The sequence below is a fragment of the Benincasa hispida genome, chromosome 11 (assembly GCF_027475165.1).
Source record: "Benincasa hispida cultivar pf3 chromosome 11, pf3_genome.v1.1, whole genome shotgun sequence".
NCBI classification, from domain to species: Eukaryota; Viridiplantae; Streptophyta; class Magnoliopsida; order Cucurbitales; family Cucurbitaceae; genus Benincasa; species Benincasa hispida.
This window is the reverse complement of record NC_143488.1, coordinates 74,049,322-74,065,054: the sequence shown is the minus strand read 5'-3', so window position 1 is coordinate 74,065,054 and position 15,733 is coordinate 74,049,322. Positions and strand designations below refer to the sequence as shown.

At 31.5% G+C, this 15,733-nt stretch overlaps 2 protein-coding genes across 2 annotated transcripts; both read right to left on the bottom strand.

Moving 5' to 3' along the window:
- Positions 1-4,484: 4,484 nt before the first annotated feature.
- Positions 4,485-5,070, bottom strand: LOC120090816 (agamous-like MADS-box protein AGL80). The gene is made up of 2 exons (XM_039048523.1): positions 4,640-5,070; positions 4,485-4,536 (listed from the first exon to the last, which is right to left on the bottom strand). The coding sequence occupies exons 1-2, from the start codon at positions 5,068-5,070 to the stop codon at positions 4,485-4,487; spliced, it is 483 nt and encodes a 160-aa protein (XP_038904451.1).
- Positions 5,071-14,039: 8,969 nt separating this feature from the next.
- On the bottom strand, positions 14,040-15,331 carry LOC150032889 (uncharacterized). The gene is made up of 2 exons (XM_090306554.1): positions 14,353-15,331; positions 14,040-14,257 (listed from the first exon to the last, which is right to left on the bottom strand). The coding sequence occupies exons 1-2, from the start codon at positions 15,329-15,331 to the stop codon at positions 14,040-14,042; spliced, it is 1,197 nt and encodes a 398-aa protein (XP_090162680.1).
- Positions 15,332-15,733: the final 402 nt, after the last annotated feature.

The following is a 15,733-nucleotide window of genomic DNA, read 5'->3' as shown; positions in this document are numbered from 1 at the left end:
CTAATGGAACTTTTATCAACAAAATCAGTATTACTAGCGAGAAAATCATCATGAGCGAGATCACCCATATGAGCGAGATCATCCTTATGAGCGAGATTTACCATTCCCAGCGAGATTTGGCACTTTCCAGTGAGATTTGGCGCAAAACCAGCGAGATCCAGTGCAAACCAGCGAGATTCAGTGCAAACAACGAGATTTCCATCCCTAGCGAGATCCACCTCTCGCTCTCGCTTCCTCTTGCTCTCTCTCACTCTCGCTCACTCTGCTCACTCTCACTCCCTCTCGCTCTCGCTCACTCTCGCTCTTGAGCTGCCTGTTTAATCCTTCTAAGCAGCTGTCTGCTTATGCCCAAATCCTTTGTTATAAATTCAAAAATTCATAACTCAAAATCCAGTCCTCTTTTGAAGAAACTTCCTTCTACAAACATGTTTAGAATTGAGTTATCAAAATTATCTTAAAATTTCAGCTCAAAATTCTTCGTTGTTTAATCTAGAGATTCAAAACTTCATCATTGGCCCTAATTCAAACAGCTGCCTGCTTGTTCAACAATTTCCAGTTCAACCTTCAAAACTATATAACTCAATTCCAGGCCTCATCTTAATAAGTTTCATTGTACAGAGTTGTTTATAATTGAGTTAAAAATATTACCTCAAAACGCTTCGTAATTTGTCCTCGAGCTTCAATTCTTCACTAATGGCCTAGATTCACCCAAGAAACGAACCCTTCGTCTTTATTTTTCCCCTCCGGCTTTATTCCAGCGAGTTTTCCTTCCAGCAGCCCAGCCATAGAAAATAGACACAAAGCTTTTGAATGCCACTGGAATTACACAAGTAGCCTAAGTAGTTTGTCCAAACCGATCCCAATGAACTCGACGTTCTTGCTTATATTATCGCCCAAAATCCAGCATGAACCCTCCTTGTGCCACCTGGCCCACTATTGGTGATGAAGGGCTAGGATTTAGCAAATTTCCTTTTGTAACTTCACTCACAATATTACTTCAGCACTACTCCTCATTAGATGGCATGGTCTCATTCATATGCTTATTATGCATTCCATCTTCTATCCTTCCTGAGACATGACATTATTTAGCTCATTAGAAGACATCACATTACTTAAAAGTAATTAGGGTTTGAGTTTTACGCTAACTCTTAATTGGTCACAAATTTGACAATTTCGAAATTCCATTATTAATTTAGCAAATGACGTGGTGGTCCGCAATTTCTCCTCCAACAAGAGGAAAGCTAAGAACGAGATCAAAAGATCAATCCACATGCGCAAGATTCCATTTTAATAATTTCAAAAACCCTTAATTTTGAAAAAGAAGACATACAATCTATTTTCACTTTAATTTTAGGTCATCCATCCATCGGACCTTAAAATCATAGAGTTCGAAAATCCAAAGATTAAGAAAATAACTTAGACCAAAATAAACATTAAAATAAAGAATTCATAAAGTAAAACTTGTAACATTTATATCCCCATGGTTTAATCACGACCCTAGTGTTGTAACAAGACGAACAATACCCAATGAAAGTGACAACTAATTTGTTTTTACCATAGTGGGGCCCACCATTTGTATCTGAATTAGAAAAAACCATATTAGCTTTGTTCAAATACTCTTCTCTTTTGTGAATTTTATGCTCTCTAATCATATAACTTCCCACCCATCCTTATCTTCTCTTTCTTTGCTTTTTTATTTTTTTATTTTACCCTTTTCGTTAGACAATGGTAGGGTCTAGAGACAAATGAGGCCAAAAAAATATATAAAAAAATTAAAATAAAGGTTAAAATGTCAAGTAGGAAAACTTGTGGACCAAAATACTACTAAAATCAAATCATATATTATATAAAATTAATTTTAAAAAAGAAAAAATAAATTGATTTTTTTTTGGCGGGTGTAGATTTATACAAAGTAAACAAGTAGAAAGGAAAAGAAGAGAAAGAAACAAAAACTAAGGGTGGAAAATGGAGGAGAATTTAGAGTTGTGGCTGGTTTAGAAAAGACATTTATTCCTATTAAATGCTTGGTGTTAGAATCATATCTGAACCTATTAAAGTTAAACCATAGTTTGTTTCACTGCTTTAAATTAGTTTGTCTTAATCTTTATTAGGTTTTCATAGTCTTTAATATATATATATATATATATAAGAAAAACAAAATCCATTTCAATAGACAAGCATTTTTGTTTATTACTTTTGGCATGATATTTTTTTTAGTAGACTGGGAGACTGGGTGGGTGAAGTAGTCAAATTTAATTATTTGCATATATTGAATTAAAATTAATATCTCAATTTCAATTTATATAATGAATTTTTTACTAAAATGCTAAAACAACTATTTTTAGGAGTTTTTAGAGAAAAAACTATCCAAAATATAATGAAATCAAATAAAACTAAAATAAATATATGTATATATAATTGTCGTCTATGTAAAAAATGTATAAATTTTAAAGTTAATGATAAGTTTATTGAATTTTCATAAATTTATCGATTAATCAACTATTAATAGCCTTACTTTAAAAATATTAGTAAAAATACAAATAACAAAGCAAAAAAATTTATAGCCTTAATTTTAAAAAACCAAGTATTTATTAAACAGGACCTAAATCATTAGTCTTCATAAAATTTAATGACTAAAAATGTTTTTTCAACCTTTATGTTTTTAAGTTTAGATGGTTTAAGTCATTGCTTTTCAGGGTTATTATTTTTATCGATGTCGCGTGTGGAAACTCTGACTAGACATATTCTATAATAATATGATGTCTTGTTGTGCACGCGCTATTTGAATACTATAAAATCAATGATCTTATCATGTCATTCAAAACCAACGTACTAGATATGTAAGTTACGTCATTTTTGACTTATTTAGAATGTCAATTATTGAAATACCATATCGTTCGTTATCAATCAAATGTAATACATAATTGTAATTATTAATAATATATTTTAATATTAATAGATATAGTAAAAATAACAAATGAGTAACCAATAAATATTCTCAAATAATTACTAAATTTTGTTTCGTATCATCATTGTCTCTCTTTACTCCCAAAACAAGACAAGATATACCTCACAATGAGATTAATTTAAAAAATCAGTCATTCTCATTTTGTAATAATATGTTTATAAGATTTCACATATGTTCTATGGTTCAAATACCCATTATTATTCCTAAAAAAAATATACCCATTATTACTTAAAAGGAATATTCCTCAAATTCCAAGAATAAGCCAAAAGAAGAATAATTATCCAAAATATTGCCACCCTCATGTTCTCACGTTTCACAATCTTCCGCAATTGCATGCATACGAGACCATTGCGGGAGTTACAATAATAATAATAATAAGAACAACAACAACAACAACAACAACAACAACAACAACAACAACAACAGAAGCATTTACAATTTTATTAAAATAAACCTAGTTCATGAATTCGAAGCTAGATCTTCCATTCTTCCCTTCTAGATATTATAAAAAAATTGGAAGAGATCGAAAATTGAATTTCCGAATTCACTAAATAAGTATATATCAATAATATATAAAAAATCAGATATTTAAATTCTTATAAAAAGAGACAATTTAAACTTCACTCAATTAACTTAGACAAACTTGATACAGAATTATATGGACAAATACTAAAATAGTGATCATTAGCCCTGATGATCATACATTTTTTTTTAATCTCTAGAAAATGCTTAAGTGGACTACTCCAAATATTTCGATTAATCCACACTTAAAAAAGGGAACTAGATTTTAACTACTTATAAGAAACTAACACATTATTCTATTTTCTTTAGACACTAGATCATAATTCATACCATCATAATATTTTTATATATATAGAGAGAGAGAAAATTGGAGTAATCCCCAAATTCCTCCATTATTTAGAGCTTAATTAAGAAGAAGAAATCATGGAGTAAAGTTGTTTTGCCATTCCTTACTTAGAAGATCATCTTTAACGTCTTTACCTTCATTATTCTTATTCTCATTTCCATTTCCATTGCTACAGCTTATTCCACTTTCAAACAATCCTTGAAGCAACATCTCTGCATCATCATTCATATCAATCCCTACACTACCACCGTCGCCATAGTAGCAGCCATCGGAATACAGACTTCCCATAGGGTCTCCATCATTGACGTCACCATCGATTCCAAAACCGACTTGGTGAGTGAAATCCATAGGACTAACAGTAGCCTCAACTCCAACGCCATTAATGTCGTTCACAAGCTTCTCAATCTCACTCATTCCAGAATTGTTATTTACCCCAAAATTCCACTCCGATAACAAAATGTTCTCATCGCCATCTCCTTCAACAATAATCGTTTCCATTTCGCCTAATTCGCCAATAGCCACCATCGAATTTCCTCCATTCATCAAATCGCCCATATTCACTTCCGATTGAACAATCCCTAACTCCCCCACCATACTGCTACTACTTCCCCCAATTTTATCATTCAAATTCATCACCATATCAATAAACTATTGATCCATCAAATTCCTTCCATTATCAACCAGATCCATCCATTGCTCCCTATTTCAAGCGGAGGAGAGTTATAAGGAACAAAATCAATAGGAGGAGGAGGAAGACGATGAACCTATTGATGATACTCGATTCGTTTTTGACAGTCTCTTACCTCCCTCCGACCATCCAGAACAATGCGAGCAGTTCCTCGTTAGTGAGTTGGGAAATATGATGACCTTGATGCAATTGATGCATTAGAAGATCGAGTTTGAGTTCTTGATTCTTCTTGATGAGTTTCTTTAGCATATCTTGAGCTTTGGTGGCTCGTTCCTTGAGATATGTCTCTTGATTCGTCATTTTCTTCTTGCGTTCAACTTCCAGAAGGCTAAGAAAGTGACAGTAGAGGTGTTGAGCGGCAGAGAGAGATGACCAGATGACGAGATGGACCTCGTCAGGGCCATTGACGACGGCAAAGGCAAAAAAGCCGTAGAGAGTGGTGAGTTCACTTACTTTCTTTAACAATCCGAGCCTTCGTTTCTTGAAACAGAATTTTCTTGCATTATCGCTTGCAATCCAAACCAACTTCACTTTCTTCCTCGTCATTGAGACTCTCTCTGGCTTTCTTGTTCTTCCTCTTCTTTCTGGGCTCTGATTTTAAGGTGCTACAATGGAGTTATAAGCCTTGGGGTTAAACTTTTTATTTTTATTTTTCTTTTTCTCAGTTTTTCTATTCTCTTGGTAAATGAATTACTAGGGGCATTTTTGTCCTTTAGTAACTAGTGGTAATTAAAGATGAAAAATACACTACTGCATCTTGCATTCCACCTATCTTTCTGTAGCTATCCAATAGTCCAATCATAGTTTACCATATGATTAAAAAAGTTGTATCAGTATGATACTCGAGTGAGTTGTACAAAAATGAGTGCAACACGGGATGCACCCAAGTGTGTATATATGTATATATGAGAAGAGTTGATCGTGTGACAAACTATGATTTTTTTTTTTTTTTTTTAGGAAGAAAGAACGAGCGGTTACACACCCATAAGAGGTAGTCCAATCCTGGTGTTACAATATGTGCGGTAAGGGAGTTGAATCTCTCACTTTGAGGATAATAATACAAACACTTTGCCAGTTGAAGCTATGTTCATTTTGGCAAATTGTAGCCGGATGATAGAGTGAGCTACACAAAGTTGGCTATGAATGCAATTTTTTCTTAAGGATAGATGAAAATTACTGTAAAAAAATTAGGGGAAAACAAACATAATTTTCAAAGCTTAAAATCCAAAAAAAACTAATTATTAACCAAAACCTAAATTTGATGTTTAATTATAAGCAAATGTTGTGTAGCCTATATAATTAAACTCCTTTAGAGAAATCATTAAATCTACCAAACCTTACTTTAAAAAAAAAAGGAAAAAGAAATAGAATTATCAAAAAAGCTATACAAAATTCATACCCTACAAAGTTATAAAGAACTTTAAAAATTTTATTTTTGAAATAAAAATTCATATTTTTGTCGGTCAACATTGGAATTGTGATTGGTAATAAAGATGAGTTGTCAAAAGGAAAATCTGTAATAGTAGGGGTAGTTATAAAGCAATTAACCCAAAATTAAATATTACTATATCATTATGAGTTGTCATTTTAACTAAAAACAAACTTTATTATTATTTATGATGCCAAAAATATATATTTATATATTATATTAGGTGTGAAATGGGAATTACGGTTAAGTTTGAATTGATATTGAGACAATTGGTTGATGAACTGTTGTTTTTTTCTTTTCTTTGTTTTTATGTGAAAAAAAATTATTATTTTTAATTTTTTTTATAATCTATTAATACATTTTCTTTTTCTCTTTTTCTTTTGTTCTTATTGCTATTAATCTTTTATAATTTTAAGGCTATGAGTACCAAAGGTTAAAATATCTTCTCTTCTTTAGTGATGAAATGTACCGAGATCTGTAATATGATTTCTTTCCTTTCGTGAATTTCGAGGCATGTATTTTTTTTCTCAATTAAACGATAGTGAATTTTATGAAAGTAATAATTTAATTGCTAGATTTTAGTGGGTAATGAATTTAAGGGTAATTATTTTAAATGGTAAAACTCTTGAAAATATTTTTAGTATAACAAAATATTACTGTCTATCAGTGATAGATCGCGATAGACATCTACAATGGACGACAGATCACGATGGACATCAATCTCGCAGTCTATCATTGATAGATAGTAACGTTTTGTTATATTTGTAAATAAGTTGGTTCATTTTCCTTTATTTGAAAATACCTCATGATTTTGTCTCTATATTTTTAGTTTTATAATAATTTAGTACTTTTATTTTGAAATTTTTAATGATGTCATCCGTATCTTGAACAATCGTTATGTATTTAAAAGTGCATAGGCTAATGGCGTTTAGGGAAATAGTTGGTTATTATAGTCCTAGGTTATTATAATTAAGTTATAATATTTTGTGCGTTGAGTATAGATTATTTTAATTAGGTTATAATAGTATGTGTTTGAGGTATAAACTATTTTAATTTGAGAAGAAAATAGTAAACACTGTAGCAATGAATAAAAAGATATGAATGTGAAATAGTAAAAGCCATAACAAATAGTAAATACTATAGCAAATGAGGGTTTTGAAATAATGTTGACTGTAACTAATTGGGGAATACAAAATAGTATTTACTGTAGGAAAAGATAGTTATTATAATCTTAGGATAGTTTTCGCCCCAAACACACCCTAAATTGTTACATACTAAAGATCAAGAGACTAAATTGTTACTTTCCATAAATATTCATGATTAAGATTGTTTTAACTTTTAAGAGTGTGAATGCTTTGAGTTGTTAGTTTTTAGGATTATTATTTTTATCGATGTCACTTCTGGAAATCTGATTAAACATATTCTATTAAAGTATGATGTCGTGTTCTGCATGTGACATCTGAATATCATGAAATAAATGTTCTTATTGTATCTTTTGAAACCGACGTACTAGATATGTAAGTTACGTCATTTTTGACTTGTTTAGAAGGTCAATTATTAAAATATCATATCATTATTGTCAATGAAAGTATTACATATGATCAACGATTTATGATATATTTCAATATTAATAAACATAGTAAGTATAATATACAGATAATCGTTAATTTTTTCTTAATAATTATTAAATTGTTTTCTCTTTCAAATAAAGTAAAACAACATCAATCCACAGATTTAATATATATATTTATATATATGATAATTTCAAATTATCCATAATATTATTTAAAAAGAATATTCCTCAAATACTTTTGAAGAATAAGCGAAAAGAAGAATAATTAAATCCAAAGTATTACAATACAACTCTCACAGTCTCACGTTGTCACACTCCGCACCCGATTACCCTCCTAACCTGGACGGAATGGTGATTGCAGCAGTTACCAACCCTTTTTCTGGCACTTACTGCCTAACTTACCTTAAAATAATTTCAAACCCTGAATACATACATAATAACACAAAGCTTAACACATTTCCATTACAGGGTTCACAACATTGATTTTACATAGATTATACAACCTAGTGAGCCCTATCAAGAATACTAGTCACTAGACAGACATATGTGTACTAACTAATACAGGTCTTCGATTACGCTTCCTTCAACCTGTTTCTTTGAGTGGCAGAGCAGCAACAGAAAAGTCTTTTGGGAACTGACCGTTACCTGAAAGAAAACATTTGAAAACGTGAACTAGAAGCCCAGTGAGTGACTTAATAAAATATAAATCGCATGCTTAAAATCGAAAGCTTGGAATCATAATACTGAAACTAAAGTATTCCAAGCAAACGTGTACATAAAACCTTTAAAACCATTGCATTTGAAACCTGAATCTTAGTTGAGAATGAACATTCATTGTTCTAATTCCCAACGCCAAACCATGGCTGTATGAGACCTTTACTTCGACCTGTTCACATTAAACTATGGCTAAGAGATATCCCTACGTCGATTTCTTTCAATATATCAATGGGCATCTCAAGCAATTTCCTTAAAACATTAGCATTGATAACCACTCTTAAACACCATTAAAGATCATTATTCTCTAGTTGAGAATGAGTATACTTCGCTCTAGCTCCTAACATCTGTTATCGGCCAAGAGACCCATATTTTAGTCTCTTTTTGTTGGTATATGGCCTAGGAGATCCATACTTGGCCTCTCCTTCAAAACTACCCACGTGTACGTGGAGGTTTCTATGTATCGTCAACACCTTAGGTACATTTATTCATATACCTTTCTTACCTTCAGTACTCCTCTTCATTGTGTTTAGGAATATCAACGCATGTACTTTAGCAATCTTAGGTATATAAACATAGCATACCAAGCTTAGTTTTAACCCTAACGCATGCTTCATACTCTATAAAATAAGTTGGCTTAAATCGTGTTGAATTAGTCTGTAAAACTATTATCATGTGTTAGATATGGAAATGTGTTAGATACGGAAAACATACTTCGAAAACTCATATATTCGTAACATCATGCGTTGATAAACATTCATAAGCATTAGCAATTCCAAACAATCCTTTTAGTCTATGAGAAGATACGACTACCTTTATCCTTAGTTGAGAGTGAACAACTAAATCTAACCCTCAACGTCAACCTTAGTCGGGGAGAACTTTTGTTCAATCCCTCGACGTCGTATTACCTACGTGCACGTGGTTATAACTGAGTACCATCATACCTTATGTACCTAACTAGGATACCTTCTCATTGTCCTTCAGTATCCTCAGGTACTTGACTAGGATACCTTCTCATTATCCTTCAGTATCCTTAGGTACTTGACTAGGATACCTTCTCATTGTCCTTCAGTATCCTTAGGTACTTCTACTCTAATACCTTCTCAAACGTCCTTCAGTATCGAGTTGCTAAGATACCTTCTCAAATGTCCTTCGGTATCAAGTTGGTCCGGTACCTTCTCTATAGTCCTTCGGTACCAAGTTGGTCAAATACCTTCTCAAATGTCCTTCGGTATCTGGTTGGGCAGATACCTTTTCAAATGTCCTTCGGTATCGCGTTTTAAGTAAAATTAGTCATAAACATTTGGTTAAACACTAAGGCATAGTGCTCAAATCATCATACTAGTTCATCCATCATACTAGTTTATCATAAAAATGGAGTTACTTAAACATGGTGAAAGTATTTGGAAAAGATAACATATTTAAATCATATCAATTCCATGGAAGACATGCTTTACTTAGCATGAGAGACAGTTTCACAAATATGTTGCTTGACACTTCATTTAAACACTTAGCATGAGAATAACTTCAAAGAAATCATAGTTTCCAACACTTAGCATGAGAAAGGACTTCAAGGAAACCATAGTTTTTAAATCATTAAAACGTTAATTCATCATATAGTCACTCACAGTACGTTGGCCTCTTAACGGGTTATACGCCTCTCTTAACTCTTCTTGGCCTGAAAGGATATAATTCCCGGTTAAACTACTTAGAATTCTTAGCAAAGTACCTCAAATTGTTCATTTACTAATGGAACTTTCATCATAAAAGATTGCCTTACTAGCTAGATCCCCCTGGGCGACATCAATGAGATCCCTAGAGCGACACTAGCGAGATCCCTATAAGCGACACCAGCGAGATCTCCATGAGCGACACCAGCGAGATCCCCTACCAGCGATGTCAGCGATACCAGCCCAAATTCTAGCGAGATTTCCTTCATTAGCGAGATCCTCTTCACAAAATTCGTGAGATCTTCTTTATTAGCGAGATCCTCTTCACAAAATTAGCGAGATCTCCTTCATTAATGAGATCCTCTTCACAAAATCTCGCTATAATCTCCACAGTGAGCTGTTTCCTTATTCTTCCTAAGCAGTTGTCTGCTTGTGCACAAATTCTCTGTTACAATTTTAAAAATTCATAACTCAAAATCCAGACATTTTTTGAATAAACTTCATTCTACAAACATGTTTAGAATTGAGTTAACTTTCTTATCTTAAAATTTCAGCTATAAATTCCTTATAATTTGGCCCAGAGCTCTCAATATTCACCTCGGGCCCTGATTAACCCGAGATTCTGTCTCTTTTGTAATTTCAACACTTTCCATCCTTCTTCTCCTGCCATCTTTCTCCGGCAAGACAACTTTGAAATCTAAATTCTCCCAGATTTCAAAGGGCACCGATTTCACTAAATTTTCTCATGTAGATTGCCAAAACCAAACTTTCGAAGTTTATTTTCCCTTTTAATCTTCCTGTCGCCTCCCAAATTCAAGAATTAATCGCCACGTGTCAAACCAATAAGTGAGCTTCCTTATTTTGTGTTTTCCTTTTCCTTTCTCTACAACTTATTTAAATAACATGAATTTTCACTTATATGATATTTAATATATATTCCTTTAGCCAAACATGCTTGTTTAGGACACTTTGAATTCGGGGTTTACACTTAGCTACACAATAGCTTATTTCTCCTTGCTTCCAGCCTCTAACCCTCCTAAAACATGGGTTCATTTAACTCATTAGGAGACATCTCATTACTTACTCTTATTTAAAGTAATTAGGGTTCAGGCTTTACACATGTCTCACCAGTTTTCAGAATTGCATGCATGATAGGCCACGTGGAAAATTTTGAAATCTATACATATGTATGTGAGGGCTATTCAAGAAACATGTGAGATCATGTTGTCTTTAATCCATTTTGGAGGAATTTTCATTTTAAATTATACCTATTTAAATCTTGAACTTTAATAAATTTATCGATTAATCATTTTTTTAAGATTTGGTTTGAAAAATATTGTAAAAATTATATAATTCTTTTTTAAATTTATCTTTTAAATTATTATAAGTGAATCAATTATTTAGACCCTTTATTAAGATTACATTTGAAAATTGTCGATGCATTTCATTCTTATACGTGTGTAGACTTTTCGAGATATTGAATTAATAAAATAGATGATTAAACTTGATGCATGGACACTCTTCAAAAGAAGTTTTAGTTGAGAGTCTAAATTGATTTGTTTATGAATGTTTAAGAGTTTAGAAAATTATATGTCTCACACGATATTTACCTAAAAAGAACGTATGGAGGGTGTAAAATTGATATATCTACGAAAGTTTAGGATTTAAATTGATATAATTATTGTTAACTTAGTATTTTTTTTCTAATTTAAAAAGAACAATTGGTTTTTGTTTGGCATGCAATAAATAAATATGATATAGTTTGTTTTAATAATTATCATCGATTTTTTTAAAAGTTAGATAATTTAATAAATTTTATTATAATATTTGTATATTATGGCATTCCATCTTAGAGAGTTGTACCAATGGTACCTATTCGACCTAATTTTTTTTTTTTAAAATGTTTTGTGAAATGGAATATTTGAATCGTCTCCTTCATTATTCTTTAAATGAACAACTACACATGAAAAGTTGAGTCCCATAGGTAAATTGTAACACATAAATTTACTAAAAATATAAAGGCAAAATGTATAGGTAAAGAGTTTTTCCTAATAACATTTTTTTTTCATATATAGGATAGATTTATAAATATAATATACGAATCCATTAACAACAATAATGAATCAGTATATAGTCTAGGCATAACAAACTTTAAGACCCATTCATTATAACATAAAATAAAATATAAAGTTTCTAACTCAACAAAATTGAAATAATTTAATTTATTTTGTTATAATTTAATTGATTAAGATACATATGTATATATATATATTTAAACATTAAAATAAAGAATTCATAAAGTAAAACTTCTAATGTTGATATGTTTAATCACGACCATAGTGTTGTAACAAGACGAACAATACCCAACGAAAGACACAACTAATTTGTTTTTACCATAGTGGGGCCTATCATTTGTAACTGAAATAGAAAAAACCAAATTAGCTTTGTTTAAATACTCTTCTCTTTTATGAATTTTATGTTCTCTAATTTAATCTTTAACTTCCAACCCATCCTTATCTTCTCTTTCTTTACTTATTCATTTATTTTTATTTTACCCTTTTAGTTAGACAATGATAGGTCTTAATCTTTTTTCTTTTTCTTTTTTCTTTTTATAATTTTAAGATTTCAAAAATCAAATCTTACCTTCTTTTATTTTATTTTTAAAATTGGCTCAGTTTTTTTTTATTTGAGTTAAATAACAAAACAAAGAAATTAATATGTAGAAGAATGTTTACTAAACTTAATTGTAAAAAATGAAATATCTGAAATCAAATAGTTACTAAACAGGACCTAAATCGTTAGTTTTCATAAAAGTTAATGACTAAAAATGTTTTTCAACCTTTATGTTTTTAAGTTTAGATGGTTTAAGTCGTTGCTTTTTAGGGTTACTATTTTTATTGATGTCGCGTGTGAAGACTCTAACTAGATATATTCTATATTAATATGATGTCTCGTTGTGCACGCGTCATTTGAATATCACAAAATCAATGATCTTATCATGTCATTCAAAACCAATACACTAGATACGTAAGTTACGTCATTTTTGAACTGTTTAGATTGTTAATTATTGAAATACCATATCGTTCGTTATCAATAAAACGTAATAGATAATTGTAATTATTAATAATATATTTTAATATTAATATACATAGTAAAAATAACACATGGGTAACCAACAAATATTCTCAAATAATTACTAAATTTTGTTTCGTATCATTATTGTCTCTCTTTACTCCCAAAACAAGACGATACCTCAAAATGAGATTAATTTAAAATATCTGTCATTCTCATTTTTTAATAATATTTTTATAAGATTTCACATTTGTTCTATGATTCAAACACCCATTATTATTCCTAAAAAAAATATACCCATTATTATTTAAAAGGAATATTCCTCAAATTTCAAGAATAAGCCAAAAGAGAATAATTATCCAAAATATTGCCACCCTCATGTTCTCACGTTTCACCATCTTTCGTAATTACATGCATGTGAGACCATTGTGGGAGTTACAATAATAATAATAATAATAATAATAATAATAATAATAATAATAAAAAATAATAATAATAATAATAATAATAATAATAATAATAATAATAATAATAATAATAATAACATTTATAATTTTATTAAAATAAACCTAGTTCATGAATTCGAAGCTAGATGTTCTATTCTTCCATTCCAAATATTATAAAAAAATTGCGAGAGATCGAAAATCGAATTTCCGAATTCACTAAATAAGTATACATCAATAATATATGAAAAATCAGATATTTAAATTCTTATAAAAAGAGACAATTTAAACTTCACTCAATTAACTTAGACAAACTTGATACAGAATTATCTGGACAAATACTAAAATAGTGATCATTAGGCATGATGATCATACATTTTTTTTAATCTCTAAAAAATGCTTAAGTAGACTACTCCTAATATTTTCATTAATCCACAGTTAAAAAAGGGAACTAGATTTTAACTACTCATAAGAAACTAACACATTATTCTATTTTCTTTAGACACTAGATCATAATTCATACCATCATAATATTTTTATATATATATAGAGAGAGAAAATTGGAGTAACCCCCAAATTCCTCCATTATTTAGAGCTTAATTAAGAAGAAGCAATCATGGAGTAAAGTTGTTTTGCCATTCCTTACTTAGAAGATCATCTTCAACGTCTTCACCTTCATTATTCTGATTCTCATTTCCATTTCCATTTTGAATTTCATTTCCATTTCCATTTCCATTTCCATTTCCATTGCTACAGCTTATTCCACTTTCAAACAATCCTTGAAGCAACATCTTTGCATCATCATTCATATCAATCCCTACACTACCACCGCCGGAAAGAGATATTCAATCAACCAAGCAAAGAACCACTACCACAGTCTTCACCAAGACAACAGGAAGGAAGAGAGTCAAGGGCAGGGTAAGAGGTAGTAGCAGCCATCAAAATACAGAATCCCCGTAGGGTCTCCATCGTTGACGTCACCACCGATTCCAAAACCCACTTGGTGAGTGAAATCTATAGGACTAACAGTAGCCTCAACTCCAACGGCATTAATGTCGTTCACAAGCTTCTCAATCTCACTCATTCCAAAATTGTCATTTACCCCAAAATTCCACTCTGATAATAAAATATTCTCATCGCCATCTCCTTCAACAATAATCGTTTCCGTTCCTCCTAATTCGCCGATTTCCACCATCGAATTTCCTCCATTCATCAAATCACCCATATTCACTTCCGATTGAACAAACCCTAACTCCTCTACCATACTGCTACTACTTCCCCCAATTTTATCAATTGAATTCATCACCATATCAATAAACCATTGATCCATCAAATTCCTTCCATTATCAACCAGATCCATCTCATTGCTCCCTATTTCAAGCAGAGGAGAGTTAAAAGGAACAAATTCAGGAGGAGGAGGAGGAGGACGATGAACCTCTTGATGATACTCGATTCGTTTTCGGCAGTCTCTTATCCACTTTCCGACCATCCAGAACAATGCGAGAAGTTCCTCGTTGGTAAGTTGGGAAATATGACGACCTTGATGCAATTGATGCATCAGAAGATCGAGTTCGAGTTCTTGATTCTTCTTGATGAGTTTCTTTAGCATAACTTGAGCTTTGGTGGTGCGTTCCTTGAGATACGTCTCTTGATTCATTATTTTCTTCTGGCGTTCGACTTCCGAAAGGCTGAGAAAGCGACGGTAGAGGTGTTGAGCGGCGGAGAGATATGGCCAGATGACGGGATGGTCCTCGTCGGGGCCATTGACGACGGCAAAGACGAAAACACCGCAGAGAGTGGTGAGTTCACTTACTTTCTTTAACAATCTGAGCCTTCGTTTTTTGAAACTGGCTTTCCTTGCATTATCGCTTGCAATCCAAACCAACTTCACTTTCTTCCTTGTCATTGAGACTCTCTCTGGCTTTATTGTTCTTCTTCTTCTTTCTGGGCTTTGATTTTAAGGTGCAACAATGGAGTTTATTTATAAGCCTTGTGGTTATACTTTTTATTTTTATTTTTCTTTTTCTAAGATTTTTTATTCTTTTGGTAAATGAATTACTAGGGGCATTTTTGTCCTTTAGTAACTAGTGGTAATTAAAGATGAAAAATACACTAATGCATCCTGCATTCCACCTATCTTTCTATAGTCACTCAATAGTCCAATCACAGTTTACCATATGATTAGAAGAGTTGCATCGGTATGAGAAATATTCAGATATATCTGGGTCTATATCTATCTTTGTGTATCCACCAAATTATCTTATCATAATTTGTTACGTGATAAATTCTTTTTATCTCTTTATTTAAA